General features: G+C 50.1%; 4 protein-coding genes across 6 annotated transcripts; 2 read left to right on the plus strand and 2 right to left on the minus strand.

Moving 5' to 3' along the window:
• The first annotated feature begins 639 nt into the window (after window positions 1-639).
• Fitm1 (fat storage-inducing transmembrane protein 1) lies at window positions 640-1,909 on the plus strand. Its single transcript, NM_001106037.1, has 2 exons — window positions 640-920; window positions 1,271-1,909. The coding sequence occupies exons 1-2, from the start codon at window positions 655-657 to the stop codon at window positions 1,881-1,883; spliced, it is 879 nt and encodes a 292-aa protein (NP_001099507.1). The 5' UTR covers window positions 640-654; the 3' UTR covers window positions 1,884-1,909.
• Window positions 1,910-4,896: 2,987 nt separating this feature from the next.
• Psme1 (proteasome activator subunit 1) lies at window positions 4,897-7,784 on the plus strand. Of its 2 annotated transcripts, NM_017264.3 has the most exons (11): window positions 4,906-5,052; window positions 5,826-5,858; window positions 6,002-6,064; window positions 6,158-6,268; window positions 6,345-6,390; window positions 6,511-6,608; window positions 6,836-6,904; window positions 6,988-7,055; window positions 7,162-7,216; window positions 7,296-7,382; window positions 7,560-7,782. In NM_017264.3, the coding sequence occupies exons 1-11, from the start codon at window positions 5,014-5,016 to the stop codon at window positions 7,638-7,640; spliced, it is 750 nt and encodes a 249-aa protein (NP_058960.2). In that variant the 5' UTR covers window positions 4,906-5,013; the 3' UTR covers window positions 7,641-7,782. The 2 variants fall into 2 exon arrangements, with proteins under 2 accessions (XP_063130259.1, NP_058960.2); XM_063274189.1 differs by having other exon boundaries at window positions 4,897-5,052; window positions 7,296-7,784.
• Window positions 7,775-11,991, minus strand: Emc9 (ER membrane protein complex subunit 9). Its single transcript, NM_001008296.1, has 5 exons — window positions 11,641-11,991; window positions 11,408-11,484; window positions 8,319-8,388; window positions 8,144-8,238; window positions 7,775-7,999 (listed from the first exon to the last, which is right to left on the minus strand). Exons 1-5 carry the CDS (start codon window positions 11,836-11,838, stop codon window positions 7,819-7,821), a joined length of 621 nt encoding a protein of 206 aa, NP_001008297.1. The 5' UTR covers window positions 11,839-11,991; the 3' UTR covers window positions 7,775-7,818.
• Window positions 11,992-14,386: 2,395 nt separating this feature from the next.
• Window positions 14,387-18,990, minus strand: Psme2 (proteasome activator subunit 2). 2 transcript variants are annotated; one of them, NM_017257.2, is made up of 11 exons: window positions 18,637-18,686; window positions 18,301-18,333; window positions 17,843-17,905; window positions 17,575-17,661; window positions 17,452-17,479; window positions 17,267-17,364; window positions 16,178-16,246; window positions 15,973-16,040; window positions 15,779-15,833; window positions 15,182-15,268; window positions 14,387-15,091 (listed from the first exon to the last, which is right to left on the minus strand). In NM_017257.2, the coding sequence occupies exons 1-11, from the start codon at window positions 18,682-18,684 to the stop codon at window positions 15,011-15,013; spliced, it is 717 nt and encodes a 238-aa protein (NP_058953.1). In that variant the 5' UTR covers window positions 18,685-18,686; the 3' UTR covers window positions 14,387-15,010. The 2 variants fall into 2 exon arrangements, with proteins under 2 accessions (NP_058953.1, XP_063130258.1); XM_063274188.1 differs by lacking the exon at window positions 18,637-18,686 and adding an exon at window positions 18,827-18,990 and having other exon boundaries at window positions 14,973-15,091.
• Between the last annotated feature and the right edge of the window lie 341 nt (window positions 18,991-19,331).

Genomic DNA, 19,331 nt, shown 5'->3' on the forward strand with positions numbered 1-19,331 from the left:
TACTGATATTAGAACCTAGTTCCTGGGGACTCTAACACAGTGACCAGCTGAGACATCCAGCCTCATGGACTGAACAGCTGCCTGACCATTAGTCTTTCTATGGAGACATGGTTACTTTCGGAATTAAGTAGCCCACAGCCTGTGATAAAGCCCTCTAATAAATCCCCTGTTAATTTAGATCGATTCTATCTGTTCTGCTCCTCTAGAAAACCCCTGATTAATACAGGCATCCAAGGTTGAGTTTGGTTTTATGACCTCGATTTCCCCGTGCAGGAAAAACACGGTGGAGTTGAGATAAGCATAGAGGAGCTTCGGCTGACCAAAATATGACAAGCAGATACAAGCCGGCCGTGGACCAGGACAGCTCTGAACAGCAGGCTTCACCCTGAGACACGGACTAGAATGTGGCTGGAACTGACAACACAAAGCTAACGGGAAAGGACACAGGCTATGTCAGGACACACTGGCCATGTTGACTGTCAGCCCTCAAACTGGCCCCTTGCTGGCCCCCCTTCCCTGCCTGCCAGCTGCCAACAGGGCTCTGCCCTGTGTCTACCACACCTGTCACTGCCTATCCTTATCCGAGGGGGGGGGTTGCATTAGCCCCTCCTCAGCCTCCAGCAGAGCAGGCAGTTAGTGGGGAGGGGAGGGAACATGGAGCGGGGGCCGATGGTGGGGGCAGGGCCGGGGGCCGGGACCCGAGTCCGAGCACTGTTGGGATGCCTGGTCAAGGTGGTGCTCTGGGTGGCCTCTGCCTTACTGTACTTTGGAAGTGAACAAGCCGCCCGCCTCCTAGGCAGCCCTTGCTTACGGCGCCTCTACCATGCTTGGTTGGCAGCAGTGGTCATCTTTGGGCCCCTTCTGCAGTTTCACGTTAACTCTCGGACGATCTTCGCTAGCCACGGCAACTTCTTCAACATGTGAGTCCATTGAAGTCCATAGGAGCTGCCTCCCCACACTCTGGGATTCCAGCTTCCTTCTTCAGGCCTCTCTGTTCTGCTGCCAGTCTAAATGCTAAAAATAGGCTAGGAGGTTGAGAAGGTCAGGGGGAGGGGAGGGGAGAGGGAGAGAAACAGCCTAGGGGTGCCGGGGAAGTAAAGGACAGAAAAGGAAATGTGGACCCTAGTCGCCCAGTGGTCCTTTAAGGAGACGACAACATTGAAATGGTAGAGTTGTAAAGAAAACTAATGATAGAATATGGGACAGCCAATCAGGATGGGGAGATGGGACACCGGGAATCTCAACTAGCTTTCCCACTTCCTGCCCACAGAAAGTTTGTGAATTCAGCGTGGGGCTGGACATGCACCTTCCTGGGGGGCTTTGTGCTCCTGGTGGTGTTCCTGGCTACTCGACGTGTAGCAGTGACTGCCCGGCACCTGAGCCGACTGGTGGTGGGGGCAGCTGTATGGCGGGGGGCCGGACGAGCCTTCCTACTCATCGAGGACCTGACCGGTTCCTGCTTTGAGCCTCTGCCCCAGGGCCTACTGCTGCATGAGCTGCCTGACCGCAAGAGTTGCCTGGCAGCCGGCCACCAGTGGCGGGGTTACACTGTCTCCTCCCACACCTTCCTCCTTACCTTCTGCTGCCTTCTCATGGCTGAGGAAGCAGCTGTGTTTGCCAAGTACCTGGCCCATGGGCTACCAGCTGGCGCCCCACTGCGTCTTGTTTTTCTACTCAATGTGCTGCTGCTCGGCCTCTGGAACTTCCTGCTACTCTGCACAGTCATCTATTTCCATCAATATACCCACAAGGTGGTGGGTGCGGCAGTAGGCACGTTTGCTTGGTACCTTACCTATGGCAGCTGGTACCATCAGCCCTGGTCCCCTGGGATCCCAGGCCACGGGCTCTTCCCTCGATCCCGCTCAATCCGCAAACATAACTGAAAGAAATAAAAAGCATACCAGGCCTGGCTCTGGCTCCTCCGATTCTTTTCAGGCCTGGAGAGGGAAGAGAGGGTGGGAAGGGTAAGATGTTCAAATTCCTTCCTCATCATTTCTTGAAGTTGCTGACCTTGAGTGGGTTTTCTTTTTTTTTTTTTTTCCCAAAGGTTTATTTATTTAATGTATGTAAGTACACTGTAGATATCTTCAGACACACCAGAAGATGGCATCAGATCCTATTACAGATGGTTGTGAGCCACCATATGGTTGCTGGGATTTGAACTCAGGTCCTCTGGAAGAGCACTCAGTGCTCTTAACCACTGAGCCATCTCCCCAGTCCAAGTGTGTGTTCCTGTACTTGACTTCCATCCAGTTGGTTTCCTGGTCTTTCTGGAGCTGTGCTATGGAGGGATGGTATTACTAAAGCAGCCTTTAGGTTTGTCCATCAGCCTCCCTCTGCAGATGCTCCGTTTCCAACCTAGTTAGTTTTCCTGCCTTCTTCAGAGACTCTCCTGCTATTTTTAGGAGACTACTCATCTAGGCAATCCATGGCAGAACCTTTTCTACTCCTCTCTCATAAGGATGGCATATTTGGGTTAGGGATTTAGCTCAGTGGTAGAGCGCTTGCCTAGCAAGCGCAAGGCCCTGGGTTCGGTCCCCAACTCCGAAAAAAAGAAAAAAGAAAAAGAAAAAAAAAAAAAGGATGACATACTTGTCTGCTTAATGATGGTTTGCTGTGCCAGGCATAGTTCTGTGACGTGTGAAAATGACCAGCAAGGGGTTGGGGATTTAGCTCAGTGGTAGAGTGCTTGCCTAGCAACCGCAAGGCCCTGGGTTTGGTCCCCAGCTCCGAAAAAAAGAAAAAAGAAAAGAAAATGTCCAGCAAGGGTTCTACTCCAGATGAGCTCTGGAGGAAGCAAGAGAGAAATACACAAATAGCAAATGCTTGCATAGTTCTTGTTAGGGTCAGGCACTGCTCTGTTCTAAGTTATTTATATAAATTAATGCGTCTAAACACCTGGGGGGGGGGTTGGTTCAGTAGGTAAAGTGCTTGCTCTGCAAACATCAGGACCAGGGTTTGGATTCCAGAGCCCAGGTAATAAGCTGGGCATGGCTATGCACACAGTTTAGCCAATGGGTGAGCTCCAGGGTTAGTATGAGAGTGAATAAGGCACGGGAGGGCGGGGGAGTGGTGGTGAGGAAGACACCATTCACCTCTGGTTTCCATGAAATCATGCATGGTGTATGCACTCTTGTTTTGTTTTGTTTTTAAGACATTTATTTATTATATATAAGTACATTGTTGCTGTCTTCAGATACAGCAGAAGAGGGCATTGGATCCCATAATAGACGGTTGTGAGCCACCATGTGGTTTCTGGGAATTGAACTCAGGACCTCTGGAGGAGCAGTCAGTGCTCTTAACCACTGAGCCACCTCTCCAGCCCCATACACTCTCATGAATATACAATGCAGAGACAAGTTTAATCCCCACAACGACATCCCAGTCACTGGCGTTCCTATTGTTTAGTTGTGAAAATTTTATTTTTTATGTGTGAGGTGGGTGTTTTGACTGCCTGCATGCCTCTTCACCACATGCATATAGTGCCCGTGGAGGCCAGAAGAAGGCCTTGGATCCCCTAGAAGTGGAGTTACAGGCAACTGTGAGCCGTCACGTGAGTGCTAAGAACTGAACAGAGGTCCTCTGGAAGAGCAGCCAGGGCTCTCTTAACCATTGAGCATATATTTTTTTTTTTTTTTTGGTTCTTTTTTTCGGAGCTGGGGACCGAACCCAGGGCCTTGCGCTTCCTAGGTAAGCACTCTACCACTGAGCTAAATCCCCAGCCCCCATTGAGCATATTTTAATGTTGAACAAAAAGCCAGGTATGATGGGGCAGGCCTTTTATCCCCGCACTGGGGAGACAGGTGAAAGAGGCAGGCAGTTTCTGTGAGTTCGAGGCTAACCTAATCTCTACAGCTGTGAGTTCCAGGACAGCCAGGGCTACTAAGAGAAACCTTGTCTCGAAAAACAAAAACAAAAGTTGAAAAAATAATTCTGGATGTGTGAACATTACATGAAACTCAAACTCTCGAGTCCATCAGTTAAGTTTTATTGAAACTCACTCGCACTAATTAGTTTCTTGGCTGCTTTCCTTTCAGCGCAGTTAACACTACACACATATTAACACTTCCCCAAACTAAATAGCTGTCATAAACCCTTGCCGAAAGTTTGTCTGGCTCCTGTTTAGACCACTGTATTATCCTGTCTCAAAAGTAAAACAAACAAGCAAACAACAACAAATGGCTAGTATCAGAGTCGCAGGTGCCATGGAGGTACTGAAACAGGTAATAAACTGCAGGGGGAAGGTACTTTCTGAAGAACGATGGCGGAACATTCCCTCTGAAAAATTGACATCGAAGCTGAGGACTGAGTGAGGACGTTGAGGGGAAAGAGTGTTGCAGGTTTCCCAAGGGCAGAGAGTCCTTGACGCGGGAATAAACACTACCTATAAGTTTCTGCTTGTGTAATGGATGAATGTGCAAAGCAATGGACTTGAAGTGGACGGCGATGATTGTGAAAGAAAAAGTCTTTATAGATTTTATCACAGAGGCCTGAATCCCTGCTGTGGGGGCGTGGTTTATAGGGGAATAGAGGGCGCTACAAAGGCTTTGTGCTCAACCTATTGAGTCTCCCGTAAGGATGGTGCGGGCGCCTCAGCGTAGCGGTCTGGTGGGCGGGAGTTTGTTGGTGAAGGCAGGGGACCACGCCGGGAAGACCAGATCTTACCCCAGATCATTAAAGATTTTAAACCCCCATGTAAGGCTTATTATCGCCTGGCCCTAGCAGAAGTAGCGGGTGCCGGGAAATGGGAGCCGAGTGTGGGAAGGGGCAGGGGTACTGGAGCTGGCTGGGAGGCGGGTGTGGCTGCGGAGCAGAGAGACCCGGGCGCCGGGCGGAAACGCTACTCGGGCTGCTGGAGGAGCCCCCGCCTCTCAGTAGGCTGTCCCCGCCTCCTCCAGTCCCTCCACTCCCCAAACCCAGGAAGGCGGTGCAGGTTTCGAGCTGTGCTTTCGCTTTCCCTTCCCGCTGCCCACCCCAGGCTCCGCGTGCGGCGTTCAGCCCCCGGCTCTGGCCATGGCTACACTGAGGGTCCATCCTGAAGCCCAAGCCAAGGTGAGCGTTGCGGGTTCGAGTGGGGACGAGAGGCTTTAGAGAGGCGTGGCTCAGAACGAACCAGAGTTCTAGGGAAATCGATCCACAGACCCCCACTCCCACCCCTACCCCCCCGCACCTGAGTTGGGGGTCCTGCTCCTTAGCCTACTGCCAGAAGCACCTGATCCCCTGGGAGTAGGTGAGGTGGCCGTGGTCCAGTGGGGTGAAGTGAAGCCTAGAGCTAGTGTGAAGTCTGCTGGCTTGCAGCCAGGGCTACACGCACAAACCTGGAGAGGGACTTGCCCTTGCCAACTCAGACTTTCCCTCAGAAAGGGCACACACCGGCACCCTCTCTGCCTACTGTCTGGTGGTTCTGTTTTGTTTGAGACGGGCTGTGTATTATGTAGCTCTGGCTTTCCTGAAATTGGATATGTAGATCCGACTGGCCTTGAACTCCCAGAGATCCACCTGTCTGTACCTCTGGAGTGCACGCCTGGCCAGAGGGCTTTCTTATCACTCCTTGCACAACCATGGTGGCCCCAGAAATGTTATTATCTCCAAATTCAGCCCCCTTGGGGATCCACTGAACTCTCCCCAGATTCCGGTATGCCTAAAACTACCATACCACCTCAAGCCACCATATATAGGGACCCATTTAGCTTTCTTCAGGTGTGGCCTTAGAGGGCTCCATTCCTCTATTCCCCAGGTCAGGCCCTACACCTAAAGGGAACTGTCCTCAAAAGAACTGGCCTTAAAGCTAGGTTTCTGAAGGGTTGCCTGCCTGTACTCTACAGGTGGATGTGTTTCGTGAGGACCTGTGTAGTAAGGTAAGACCTACAACATCGGGAACCCCACCTCCACCCAGCACCTACGACTCTGGCCTCCCTCGCTGGGCGCTGTGACCCCTTACTTCAGTGCCTTGGAAAGGGTGTTTGCTTCTGACCCTATCCTCCTCCACTGCCTTACACAGACAGAGAACCTGCTTGGGAGCTATTTTCCCAAGAAGATCTCAGAGTTGGATGCCTTCTTAAAGGTAGTGGGGCCCCCGGCAAAGACTCAAGAGGATCCCGGGGGTGGGGGTGGGGTGAGATGAGGGGAATGCACTCATCTCCCGCCCCACTGCCAGGAGCCAGCTCTCAACGAAGCCAACCTGAGCAATCTGAAGGCTCCATTGGACATCCCAGTCCCTGATCCCGTCAAGGAGAAAGAGAAGGAGGAGCGGAAGAAGCAACAGGAGGCAAGCTGGCTGGGACACCTGGGAGGTGGGCCAGCCAGAGAGAAAATCAGCCTCAGTCCTGTCTTCCTCCCCACAGAAGGAAGAGAAGGACGAAAAGAAGAAAGGGGACGAAGACGACAAAGGTACTAGAACCGATGGGCTGGGAAGAGACTGGTGTCTCAGGACTTCCAAACTGCCTTCTACTTTCCCCTTTCCAAATCTTACACACTCCGTCATTCACTGACCCACTGCGCACTCTCCAGGTCCTCCCTGTGGTCCAGTGAACTGCAATGAGAAGATTGTGGTCCTCCTGCAACGCCTAAAGCCCGAGATCAAGGATGTCATTGAGCAACTCAACCTGGTGAGCTCTTCCACCCTCAACTCTGCTCCAGGCATTGTCCTCTTGGTCCCTGCCAGTTATTTCATGGCAAAGCAGGTGGCCCAGACTGGGGCTCAGCAAGGACCTGGCATCCCACCATCCGCTTGTGGGCAGACAAGGGAAGACTAGGAACCTGGGAATTAGGGTACGTATACGGAGGGGAGGGAAGGACATGGTGATAAAGCCATGATGCATTCCTTTGCTCCAAGGTTACTACCTGGTTGCAGCTACAGATACCTCGGATAGAGGATGGGAATAATTTTGGCGTGGCTGTCCAGGTGAGAGCACTGTCCCCCTCAGTCCTCAGCCCCCCTGTGCAGCCAGCCCGTGCTTCCTCCCAACTCTGCACTTTCCTTCTCAGGAAAAGGTGTTTGAGCTGATGACCAGCCTTCATACCAAGCTGGAAGGCTTCCAAACGCAGATCTCTAAGTGAGTGGCCTCGCTCAGTATACAGCCAGCACACTCTGCTTTGGGCACAGGCCTGGGCTCCCTCCGTCTCTCCCCACTCTTTACAAACTACTTCCACTTCCCACAGGTACTTCTCCGAGAGGGGTGATGCCGTGGCCAAAGCAGCCAAGCAGCCTCATGTGGTAGGTAAAGCCCAGGTCAGGCTGTGTCAGGGAAGACAATACGATTTCCAGTCAGGACTAACTCTTAGAGTTTCTGCAGGGTGATTATCGGCAGCTGGTGCATGAGCTGGACGAGGCGGAATACCAGGAGATCCGGCTGATGGTCATGGAGATCCGTAACGCTTATGTGAGGAGGGGAGAAGAGGGCAGGGGTGGGCAGAAGCACTTTTCCCAGGCCATCCAATTTCTGACCAAGCCAATGTGGGGTGGAGGATGACTTAAGAACAGCCTTTCCAAAGGTAGAGATGGGATACAGAACTACTGGGGGCCTGCGGCTGACCTCCCCTACTCTGTGATCCTATAGGCTGTGTTATATGACATCATCCTGAAGAACTTTGAGAAGCTCAAGAAGCCCCGTGGAGAGACAAAGGGGATGATCTATTGAGCCCCCTCTCTCGTTCTATGATGGGTATAACAGAAACCTTCCTACTCTTGACTAGGAACTCTAGACTGCACCCAGTCTTCTTCCTGCTGGGGTCTCCTCCCTCACTCTGCCTTCCAAACACAATAAATACATAGTTGCCCACCAGCCCACGTCTTTATTGTATTTGGACCCCTCTGGCTTAGGCATGTCCATCGGTGGAACCACTCCATTGAGTGATTTGAGTGTTGAGCCGCTGGTTGGTCCAGTCCTGCCGAATGTCATCAAGGTGGCAGTCAAAGTCCACAAGATGCTGGTGGGCCCGGCCCTCCAGCAGTGCTCCCACCATCTGCCGTGACTCCTCCCAATCTCTCCACATCACTCTGAAATTTAAAACACGGATGTCAAACAGTGGGGCCAGACAGCGACTTAAAGATTGTGTCTGGAGAAGCCATAGGGCAGGACCAGGGACAAAGAAAGCCACAAGTCTTGGGCTTCCAAGGGACAAGAGGTAGGGGGGCACTCACAAGTTCTTGTCCTTAGGCACCCACTGAAGACCCTGGTTCTCCAGGACAATGACTGGAGGTACACGAGGCCAAGTTACCAGTTTCTTATTATCCAGCTGGGTGAACAAAAGGCGAGAGTCTTGAGGACCCTCTCCCACTCCCTCTCCACCTCCCCACTCTGAAGCCCCGGTCTCACCATAATAAGCACTGCGTTGGGGAAGAATTCTGCAATTCGCCCAGCGATTTTCAAGGCCAGAGGCCCAGGGCTGTTTGAGGGAAGATGAGAGGAGTGAGCAGCCAGCCGAGGGCAGACCCAGGTCTCCCGGGTGCTCCCGGCAGCTGGCCTGGGAGTATCGGGCATGCATGATGTTTGCTGCACGACTGCTTGATGCTTCAATGCTGTGGGAAACAGGTCTCAGATATGGCTGCTGAGAGATGAAATCTAAAGTAAGCTTTGGGAAGGTAATTTGCCTTCATTAACCAAAGCGAAATGAACAGGGCTGGAGCTATCAATGGCTCACTGGCTAAGAGTACTAAGTACTTGTCCAGATGACCTGGGTTTGAATTGGCATCCACATGGCAACTGATACTCATTCCGGGGAATCCAACGCCCTCTTCTGACCTCCAGGGGCACTGCATGGACATGATATACAAATAGACAATATAGGCAAAACACAAAAATAATAAAAGTTTAAAAAAATCCAAGAAACTACCAAGAATTTACTAGGTAGGGAGATAGGGACCAGCAAAAGTGGGGCAGAAGAACAGTGTGGGGCACTGGCTGGGGAAGGAGGGGGCAATTGAGAATAAACTATGGAGCTGGGCCATAGAAGCACACGTCTTTAACCCTGCAACTTAGGAGGCAGAGGCAGGCAGATCTCTGAGTTCGAGGCCATCCAGGTCTACAAAGTGAGTTCCAGGACAGCCAAGGATACACAGAGAAACCCTGTCTCCAAAAACCAAAAAAAAAAAAAAAAAGGTATGTATGAAAATACCACAGTGCGACCAATTTAAATGCTAACTTGAAACCATTTAGGCCATGCCTGGGAGCCACCACCAAGAGGTTTGGCTGCGTCTGGCCAACTTTCTGGGGCCTGATTCAGAAAGGCAAACTTTTTTTCCCTGTTACTTTCAGATGCCGGCCAGGACTTAAGAGTGCTTTTTCTGACACTTCGTGCTTCCTTACTTTTTCTCTAAAGCTCGGCTGCTTGTCTGTCTGCATTGAGTCTGTCGTCTGTGCTTGTTTAAAGGGTGTTTTTCGCCTTCTTTCCTCTCTTCTGGAAAGTACAGCTTGTCTGCTGCTGAGTCTTTTCAACTCTAATAAAACCATCCTTGAGAGATTTTTAAAAGTGTTTTCCAGATACAGTTTGTTTTTATTTTATGTGCGTTGGTGTTTTGACTGCATGTGTGTATGAGTGAAGGTGTTGAATCCCTGGAAAAGGAGTTTTGAGCTGCCATGTGGGTGCTGGAAATCAATCCCAGGACCTTTGGAAGAGCAGCCAGTGCTTTTAACTGCTGAGCCCTCTCTCCAGCCCCTGTCAACTGAGTTTTTAAAATTCTTTTATTCATAAGACTAAGAACTCTAAAAGGGGACCCCAATTCCCCCTTGTCATCTGGCCACTGTGGTCAAAACAGACCCAGACCCAGGTGACATTGCTTGGCGGCCATGTATGATGTATGATGCTGGGCTTTCAGAGGCCTCCCTGCATCTGTCTCATTGTGTACGCACAGCTTCAAGACGTTTCGCACAGTTTTAGTTGGTTTTTTGTTTGTTTGTTTGTTTGTTTGTTTGTTTCTTTATTTGTTTCGGATCTGGGGACCAAACCCAGGGCCTTGCACTTGCTAGGCAAGCGCTCTACCACTGAGCTAAATCCCCAACCCCAACGTTTCGCACAGTTTTAACAGCTTGTCACAGATGACCTTCAAAACACATCTGAAGCCCAAAGGGGTGGGCAAGACCACACCTTGCTCCTCACTGCTTAGCTATGAATATCCTTGTTCCTTTATTTATTTTTTTTTTCTTTTTCTTTTCTCCCCCCCCTCCCCGAGCTGGGGACCGAACCCAGGCCTTGCTCGCTAGGCAAGCGCTCTACTGCTAGCTAAATCCCCAACCCCTTGTTCCTTTATTTAAACTTTACTCTCTAGTCAGGACCCAGAAGACAGACTTGGGAAGAGTATCAATGCCTCACTAGATCTCTTTGTCCCTCGTTCTAGTATACCCATGTTAAATATATTTTTCTTCTTCCTGCTATTAAAAAAATATTTTTAGCTGGGCCTGGTGCTGCACAACTTTAGTCCCAGCACCCAAGAGGCAAAGGCAGACGATCTCTGAGTTCAAGTCCAGCCTGGTCTCCAGAGGGAGTGAGTTCTGGACCAGCCAGAACTACACAGAGAAACTGTCTCAAAAAAAAAAAAAAAAAAAACAAATAATATAATCTTTAAAATTTTTTTTACTGGGCTGGAGAGATAGCTCAGCAGTTAAGAGCACCCGACTGCTCTTCCAGAGGTCATGAGTTCAATTCCCAGCAACCACATGGTGGCTCACAACCATCTGTAAAGAGATCCGGGGTTGGGGAATTAGCTCAGTGGTAGAGCGCTTGCCTAGGAAGCACAAGGCCCTGGGTTCGGTCCCCAGCTCCGGGAAAAAAAAAAAAAAAAGAACCAAAAAAAAAAAAAAAAGAGATCCGATGCCCTCTTCTGGTGTGTCTGAAGACAGCTACAGTGTACTTATATATAATAAATAAATAAATCTTAAAAAAAATTTTTTTTTACTGTAATAAGACCTCTGGAATTAAAAACTGGAGATAATTTCGATGCTTACTGCAGCGAGTAAATTACGGTTTGTTCACATTCATACTGTAGAGCTGTTAGGTAGGTCCTGAGTTGGAAAGACATCCAATGTATTGAGTGCAGGGGGAGAAGCAAATTACAATAGATCGAACTTAACCCACATCGAATGCATTTGGCCTGTAGTGTATATGTCTATAATATACTTTTTAAAGTTGCTTTTAAGTTACTGGTCGCACTTGCTCGGTTTGTACAGCACCTGAAATTCACTCCAGTCTGTCCGTCCCTCCCCCACTGCAGCTCCTTCAGGGCAGGAGTCTGTCATATTCATCTCTGATACCTCCTCACTCCTGTACTCAGTACAACGCCTGGTGTACAGCCCTGCTGCTAAACACTTGACTAAAAAAATTAAGGTAAAAGGAACGACGTTGGTCCATCTGCACCTCACCCACAATTGTCACAATCATCTGTCTTCCCGCCCCTAGCTATCCAACTCACCTCTGATCATCCAAAACCGCATTGGCATGGTAGTACCCAGCTACCACCAGACCGGCCTGCGTTGCCCACACATCCACCTGTCGTGAGAAGGAGCCATCAATAACTAAACCATGGCTCTGGCTCTGTCGGTGCACACCGCGATCAACGGGCTGCGCATGCATTTAGGCTGAGGGTCCTAAAAGGTGTTGGTAGGGGTGAATAGGGACGAGGGGCGGGGTTGTCCATGCCGCAACCTGGTTGAGCGCGACCTCCAGCATGACGGACAAGGCCAGATGGCTGTGGAAGAGGGGCACACAGTCGGTGAGGCAGAGACATTCTCCGGACCGCGTCGCGGGAGCCAGCAACAACCCGTTGACAGCAGCGTGTGGGTACCGAGAGGCGTGCAGACACATCTTCCCGTAGGCTCGGGCGGAGATCTCCACCTCCCCCATAGCGAGCACGCCGATCCCGACCAGTGAAGCTCCCTGACCACCCGAGAGAACTTGGCCTCACCCTGTGCCGTCTCCCTTCTCACTTGGCTGTAAGATGCCCCTGACACTAGGCGACCTCTGTCTGCAGCCTGCCCCCTAGCAGTATAGAATTTGCCCAAACGCAACTTAGGCACAAGCCCCGCCCCCTCTAATCACTCTCTTTTCTAACCATTCCGGTGCAGGCGCACTGGCTGGCAGGCCTGCTCCCGGTAGTACCCTAACCGAGAGTCCTGCCTCCGCGGTGCTCTCTGATAGGGTGTGACGTCCTTATTTTGCCCAATCCAAAATTAAAAAAAAAAAAAATTAATCTTGCCTTGGCCTGAAGCAAATTGGAAGAAAGCATTAGGGCAAAAGAAATAGAATTGCCCACAGACTTAGCTAAATTGCCTAGTTTATACTTTGGTTTTTGCTTTTTCTCTGTTTGAGGGAAGGAGGACGCACAAAGTCTCAGCCCAGGTAGGTCTCAAACTCAGGTACGTTTCTGCCTCTGAAGTTGAAAGCCTTACATTTACAGACCCTGTGCCACCACACCCAATTCTGACTGGTGCGGTTACTGCAATGTGGCTTTCGCCTGTTTATCTGCTCTGCCTACTCCAACAGGCTTCGGGCAAAGACTAGGTGAAGTACTGACTTCTAGCTGGGTGTTTGAGGGAAACTTGGCAACAAAGCTGTCACACACACACACACACACACACACACACACACACACACACACACCCTGCACCCCCGCTATAGAACCAGTGAATGGATCTGCACCCTAGATAAGGAATCTAATCTTCCCGACTGCAAACACTAACCTTTGGCTTCCTTATTGTAGTGCAACACCTTTAATTCAGGGATCAAGTCCCTTTAGAGATTAAATATGAGCACTGAACTCCAAACCGCCAAATGGGTAAGTGTGCAAAACATTCGTATGCCATATTTTAAAACAGGATGAGAGCCTTACTTTAAAAGTCTCTTGGAGTCTCTAACAGGCCACACAGCAGAGGACAGCAGGTGTCTCCATCACCTTCTCAGAAGTGAATCCTGAACTTGCAATCCCACTACTGAGTTCCAGGCAGGAGGATCGAGAGTTCAAAGTTAGCCTCAGCTACATAGTTTTAAGGCCAGCCTAGGCTATGGAAGACCTTGTCAAAAAAGGCTCAGAACCAAGGCTGGAGAGATGACTCAGCAGTCAAGAACCAGTTTTTGTTACCAAAAACTCTGCCCTCTCAGGTGGCTCATGACCACCAGTGAACTCAGCTTCAAGGGACCCAGCACCTCATTTAGGCCTTTACGGGCCCTAGCATACATGTGGCCCTCACTCACTGACACATACACACAGACTAAAACCAAAACAGAAATCCCAAGAGATGTAAAGACGGAAACCAATTGGGGGAGTGGGTGAGAGATAAAAGGTCAATCCCACGCCCAGTACTGTCCAGTAGACGGTGGTATGTTCCAGTTTGATACCTTTTAAAGACCTTTCCTCTCGACCAGCACTGAGAAATCTCAGGGTAACCGCATTTCCCCTCAACCTTCTCTCAGCTCTACAACTGATTCCTTCTGCATCCCCATTCCATAGCCACAAAGCCCAACTCCCCCTACAAGAGCATTGCCCCAAAGCCTCTACCGTGAAGCCAGATTAAACTACCCTTTGGCATATTCTAAAATATAGGTTACCTGCATGGTTGACAAGGCATGCAAACTTTTACCCTGTTCATTTTTGTTTTTTTGTTTATTTTTAAGAGCCCTGGCTGCCCTGGCTGGCCTCCAACTGGCTATGTAAACCAAGGGAGCCCTGAACTCAGAAAACCTTCTTGGTACTACTGGCTCTGAGAGCTGAGGTGTGCATTACCCTGGCCTGCTCTAAACCCCCCCCCTTTTTTTTTTCTGGGCAAAGTGGCTTTATTAGTGTGGCAGGATCACAACAGGACTTAGGAATTAGCAGGGTTAGGGATTTAGCTCAGTGGTAGAGCGCTTGCCTAGCAAGCGCAAGGCCCTGGGTTCGGTCCCCAGCTCCGAAAAAAAAAAAAAAAAGAAAGAAAGAAAAAGGAATTAGCATTGGGGCCCTTCTTCTTGCCAAAGGTGGGCACCACCTTGACAAAGCATAGGTTGTACTGCATTCGCCTCTTGGCCCGACCAGTCTCCTCCTCCTTCTCCTCCTCCTCCTCTTCTTTTCCTGTTTGGCCACCTTGGGAGTCGACCTCTCACTTTGCCAGCACGAGCCAGAGAACCATGAACTTTACCTCCCAGCATGCGGCCAGTTACCTCCAGAGTGGTCAGGGCCTCTGCACCACACTGGCCTAGGGTGGCCTCATCCTCCAGCGGCGAGCCTGCCAGAAGCACAACTTGATCTTGGGGGGTAATGCCTTCCAGTGAGGCCACATGAGCTTTGAGGCCAGGTGATGTCCTGGCCGGTCACCTCGAGGGTGTGTAGTTCCTGGGCGCGGACAAAGAGCTGCATGTTGGCTACCGCGGACGCCGCTGCTGCAACCATGAAGATGGAGTCAAGAAAGAGCTCCCCCACTTTTTAAAAATATTTATTTATTTATAAGTACACTGTAGCTGTCTTCAGACACAGCAGAAGAGGGCATCAGATCTCATTACAGTTGGTTGTGAGCCACCATGTGGTTGCTGGGATTTGAACTCAGGACCTTAGGATGAGCAGTCAGTGTTTTTAACCACTGAGCCATTTCTCCAGCCCCTACCCCATTCTTTAGAATGATCTGTGAAAAACACAATGGGCCTCAAGCCCATCCTCGACTTCCTAGAACCCTCCCCCACTTAATCTTTCAACTTTTTTTTGTTTTTGCTTTATGTGATGAGTGTTTTGCTTGCACATTTGCGTGGACATCATATGTGCATATCTGGTGTCTGTAGAGGTCAGAAGAGGGTGTCCAGATCCCCTGGAACTGGAGTTACAGAGTTATTAGTCATCTTCTGGGTGCTGGGAATTGGAGCCTGGGTCCCTCTGGAAGAACAGCCAGTGCTCTTAACTGCTGAGCCATCCCTCCAGCCAACCCTCTCCCACGTTCATCACCGTATTCATTACCATGGAGACAATGGAGGCCCTCGATAAATGCTCTCTCAATGAACGACAGAGGTAATATACATAAAGTATAAATCATTTATTTTCCTTCTAATCCTTTGCTCAGTACATAGATGGCTTTTCTTCACCCTTTGGGTTGACAATTTTCTCTAGGTTGCTGCTGATGATGTGATGAAGCTCAGCCTGGAGGAGGCCGAGAGAATAGAGTTCAGTTCTTGGCTTCCTACACCCTCTCCTCCATCCACTCCCCTCAGAAGCTCACTCCATACTCACATAGAAGGCTCTCAGGTCCAGCACCATGGCCCTAAGCGCCCCATAGGCTGCTTCATCTCGCTCGTGCACCAAGGCCCGGTAATCCATCTGGGACGGAGGAGGCAAATAGTCAGCACCGGGGAGGTCAGGGCTTTGTTTTCTCACACAGAAAAAGAGATAATAAACTGGAAGATTAGCCCCATCTTAGCACCAACACCCACAGAATTAAGAAAAGGGTCAGGGGGGCTGGAGAGATGGCTCAGTGGTTAAGAGCGCTGACTGCTCTTGCAGAGGTCCTGAGTTCAAATCCCAGAAACCACATGGTGGCTCACAACCATCTGTGATGAGATCTGATGCCCTCTTCTGGTGTGTCTGAAGACCGCTACTCTGTGTGTGTGTGTGTGTGTGTGTGTGTGTGTGTGTGTGTAATAAATCTCTAAAAGAAAGAAAGAAAGAAAGAAAAAGAAAGAAAGGAAGAAAAGAAAAGGGTCAGGGATATTGTTTGGAATAGTATTTTCCACACTCTAGAAGTAAAAAAGCAGGACCAGGACCTTTCTCCCCACCTCCATTCCACCCCTGGGCAGCCTCAACTAAGGGGCTGGTGGATTGTGCACTCACTACATGGGTGTCCTTGGAGGCCTTGGCTACAGCATCCCCACGCTCTGAGAAATACCTGTGAGAAATAAGGAATGTGTGAGTGAATGGAAACAGACAGCCACACCCGTCTCCCATCATTCTGAAAGAACGGCCTCGATTGGAGAACCCTAAGGGGGTGCCCTGCAGGGTCCCCGTGTTCCTGCAGCTGCTCTCACTTGGAGATGGCTGTCTGGAAGGCTTCCACTTTGGTCTTGACAGCATTCACTCTCTCCAGCACCTTCTCCTGCAGTGACGTGAGAAGCAAAGACAATACTTCATCTCCCCTTTGTGGTTTCTTTCTCCTACCTCCTGGTTATCGCCTTGTTTCCCTCCCTCCCTCTCAAGTCTCTTCCCAGTCTGTCTCCAGTCACCAGTTCTTACCTGAATTGCCACCCCAAAATCATTTCCGTCCTCAATCTTGGGGATCAGGTGCTGGATCCATGTGATTACCTATGTTCAAAGGAGCACTCACTCAACAAACGACTAGATTCCTAATACGCTAATAATTTCTTTTTATTGCTTTATTTTACATTTGTATTTTTTATTATAATATCTACTTGTTGTTTTTTGTCTGTAGGTATGTCTACGTGCCTTGTCCCCACATGGGCCAGAAAAAGGTGTTGGATTCCCTGGGAGCTAGAGTCACAGATGGCTGTGAGCCACTATGTGGGTGCTGGGAATCAAAAGTGGGTCCTCTAAAAAAAAGCAGCCAGTTGGGCTGGAGAGATGGCTCAGCGGTTAAGAGCACTGACTGCTCTTCCAGAGGTCCTGAGTTCAAATCCCAGAAACCACATGGTGACTCACAACCATCTGTAATGTGATGCCCTCTTCTGGTGTGTCTGAAGACAGCTACAGGGTACTCAAATACATAAAATAAGTCTTAAAATAAATAAAATAAAATGAAAAAAGAAACCAACATCACTTACACTGTGTACCTAATATGACTGGTTGAGGTTACAGAAGTGGTTCTAATTTAGAGGTATCATTGTGATACCACACAGAGGTCAAACAAAAAAACAAGAACAAAGGCTATCTAAACCCAAAGGGAGAAGACAGTGGGTAAAAAGGCTTGCTGTGCATACACGCATACATGAGGACTTGAATTCCAGTTCCTAGCATAGTGGGCATAGTGGAGTGGACTGTAACCCACTTGGGGGCAGCTCTAGGAGGCTCCCTGGATATCTAGTATAGCCAAAACAGCAAGCCACAGGTTCAATCAGACAGTGCTCCCCCCTGCCCCTCCCCCAAACCTGATGTTCACCTCTGGCCTTTGCAGATACATGCAATGGAAAACATACCTGCACATGCCTGGATGCACACAAACACACATACATACGATTCAAAAGTATGCACATAAATCCAAGACACGAAAGCCAGTTTTCTTACTTCTGGGTTAAAGGCCTGCATCTCTGACTGGACCAGAGCTTTGCTGTGCATTTCTTCCCCACCTCCTCTAGGTCCCAGGCTTACCAGAATGCACTTCTCTTTGAGAGTCCAGACTTCTGGCTTAACCAAGGCAAGCAGGGCCAGAAGCTTCTCATTCCCAGGGAGGAAGCCACACTTAGGGACTAAGAAAAAGATGGGGATGGGGTCTTTTTGTTACCCATATCCCAGCGCCAGTCTCCCTCCTGGTGGGTTACCCAGGTCTCCATTACCTTCTTTCTTCTCCTGCTCGGTTTCCATCTAAGGCAAAATGGGGAGGCAGATTTAGAACGGAGGCTACAGTGGTACCCTTACCACTGGCTTATAGTTCAGGCTCTGCACACTGAATGCCTTACCTCATCATCCTTGGGTGGGGGATCTGGGATAGGGATGTCCAGAGGAGCCCGGAGGGAGGAGAGGTCAGCCACATTGAGGGAATCCTCCTGTAGAATTTACTCTTAGACACTGCCCGGCCTCCTCCCTTCACCAGCCACAGTCCATCTGTGCCCCCGACCCAGGTTCAAACTTTATACCAGGCTCACTAAGTTCCCAGCATGCTGATACCCATGTCATTTGGGTGATGAGAGGTGACAGGAGATGGAGCAGAGGGTCTATACTACTCACTTGCAAGAGCTGACTCAGGGATATGATTTTCCGTGGCAAGAAAGTGCAAAGGAAGTCCTCAGCCTGCAAGTTGCATTACAAAAAAAAAAATCATGCAAGATGTCTGATGAGATGTATGAGAAGTTGACCCTTGGAAATCACTGAGTCCCAGACTCACGTCTGAGGAAACCATAGCCCTAGAAATAAAGGGACTTGCCCAATCTCATGGAGGGCAGAAGTAGGGTTATGGGGTTTTCCCTTTGGGCGCCATCTTTATCTCCCCATCCATGGAGGGTGGGGGAGTGGCTTCTAAGAGTGATCAGATTACAAGTAGAAACAAATCATTCCAGTTCACCTTGAGTAAGAGTGAAGGTTCAGAGACACCAAAATTAGGGTGAACTGGTGGGTTACTCACAGACTGTGGCCCTCGAGTACTACGCTAAGACTCTGGATTAAATCGCTTGAATTCAGAGACTTACCTCCTGGAAAAGATTTTGTCTGAAGGCATCCACCTGCACAGACAGCAGTAGCAGGTTAGGGGTTTAGGTTGTAAAGAATGAGGGCCCACTCCCAACCTGGGTGCCCTCCAACTGTAACTCAAACCTGTCCCACAAAGCTAGTTTTCACTAGAGGACCCTGTTCAGTGCACGGATTGGTCAGAGGACACAGCACTGGCAATCCCTGAGCAGAAGTGAAAGAAAGCTCTAAAGAAAGAGAGGCCGGAGGAGTTTGCTCGCAAGGCCTTGGTGCCAGGAGCACCAAGCTCTATCTCCGTTAGGACTCCTTACCCCTTCCTAGCTTCGGTTCCCATTTACCTGTTTACGGGCTTCTCCACTCAAGCGAACCCCACAAGGCTTGGCCATGCTTCCCCACTTGCCAGCTCTCGAATCTGGGATAGCAGCCCCAGCTTTCGCTTTCACTCTCCAGGCCCAGACCCACCCCCCTCAGCCACGCCCCCTCCCTTCTTTCCCCTCCTCCTGGCAGGCCACCAACAGTGAGTAGTACCCCTTCAGCCATTCCCAGCCAGTTGCCACTAGGAAGGGCGGTGTTGGCTTTGATCACCAGGGGTTGTCCAAGGGAGGGGCTAGGAAAGCATGGGACTGCGGAGACTCAAACACAGGCTTCCTCTCGAGAAGGGCGGAGCTTATAAGGACCGTCCTGGGGAAGTACTGGACTGAAAGAGGGTGGGACAATAGGAAAGAGGGTACCCAGAGGTGGGGTTCCATGAGGTTAGACTTTGAGGAGGGGACCGAGTAGGATCGGACAGTAGTAAGGATAGGAAGAAGGAAAGCCTGGCGGGATGGAAGGGAGAAGGTGGAGCGGGACTGCCTTCCCTTCTGGACAGACTAGAGGAAGGCGGAGCCCGCCTGAGCCGGGCTAAGGGCGGCCAGAGTTATACCCCGATAAGTTGGGGTTTCCCCGCTGGGGACTGGAACAGAACCAACATTGTGAAAATAAAGATAGGCAAGTTTTGGGCAAAATTAACCCCTCGCGTGGGAGGTGGGTCCCT

Source organism: Rattus norvegicus, chromosome 15, assembly GCF_036323735.1.
Source record: "Rattus norvegicus strain BN/NHsdMcwi chromosome 15, GRCr8, whole genome shotgun sequence".
Classification (NCBI taxonomy): Eukaryota; Metazoa; Chordata; class Mammalia; order Rodentia; family Muridae; genus Rattus; species Rattus norvegicus.

Bases quoted from the DNA above. Each gene is read 5' to 3' on its own strand.
- Fitm1 (NM_001106037.1), top strand. From the start codon at position 655: ATGGAGCGGGGGCCGATGGTGGGGGCAGGGCCGGGGGCCGGGACCCGA. The intron at 921-1,270 runs GTGAGTCCATTG...TCCTGCCCACAG, and splicing joins CACGGCAACTTCTTCAACAT to AAAGTTTGTGAATTCAGCGT.
- Psme1 (XM_063274189.1), top strand. From the start codon at position 5,014: ATGGCTACACTGAGGGTCCATCCTGAAGCCCAAGCCAAG. The intron at 6,065-6,157 runs GTAGTGGGGCCC...CCCCACTGCCAG, and splicing joins AGTTGGATGCCTTCTTAAAG to GAGCCAGCTCTCAACGAAGC. The intron at 7,217-7,295 runs GTAGGTAAAGCC...GAGTTTCTGCAG, and splicing joins CAGCCAAGCAGCCTCATGTG to GGTGATTATCGGCAGCTGGT.
- Emc9 (NM_001008296.1), bottom strand. From the start codon at position 11,838: ATGGGGGAGGTGGAGATCTCCGCCCGAGCCTACGGGAAGATGTGTCTG. The intron at 11,485-11,640 runs GTTGCGGCATGG...TTCTCACGACAG, and splicing joins TGGAGGTCGCGCTCAACCAG to GTGGATGTGTGGGCAACGCA. The intron at 8,389-11,407 runs GTGAGTTGGATA...TCCCTCAAACAG, and splicing joins GCGGTTTTGGATGATCAGAG to CCCTGGGCCTCTGGCCTTGA.
- Psme2 (NM_017257.2), bottom strand. From the start codon at position 18,684: ATGGCCAAGCCTTGTGGGGTTCGCTTGAGTGGAGAAGCCCGTAAACAG. The intron at 17,662-17,842 runs GTGAGTAGTATA...TAAATTCTACAG, and splicing joins CCCTGAGTCAGCTCTTGCAA to GAGGATTCCCTCAATGTGGC. The intron at 17,365-17,451 runs GTAATGGAGACC...TCTTTTTCTTAG, and splicing joins CGAGCAGGAGAAGAAAGAAG to TCCCTAAGTGTGGCTTCCTC.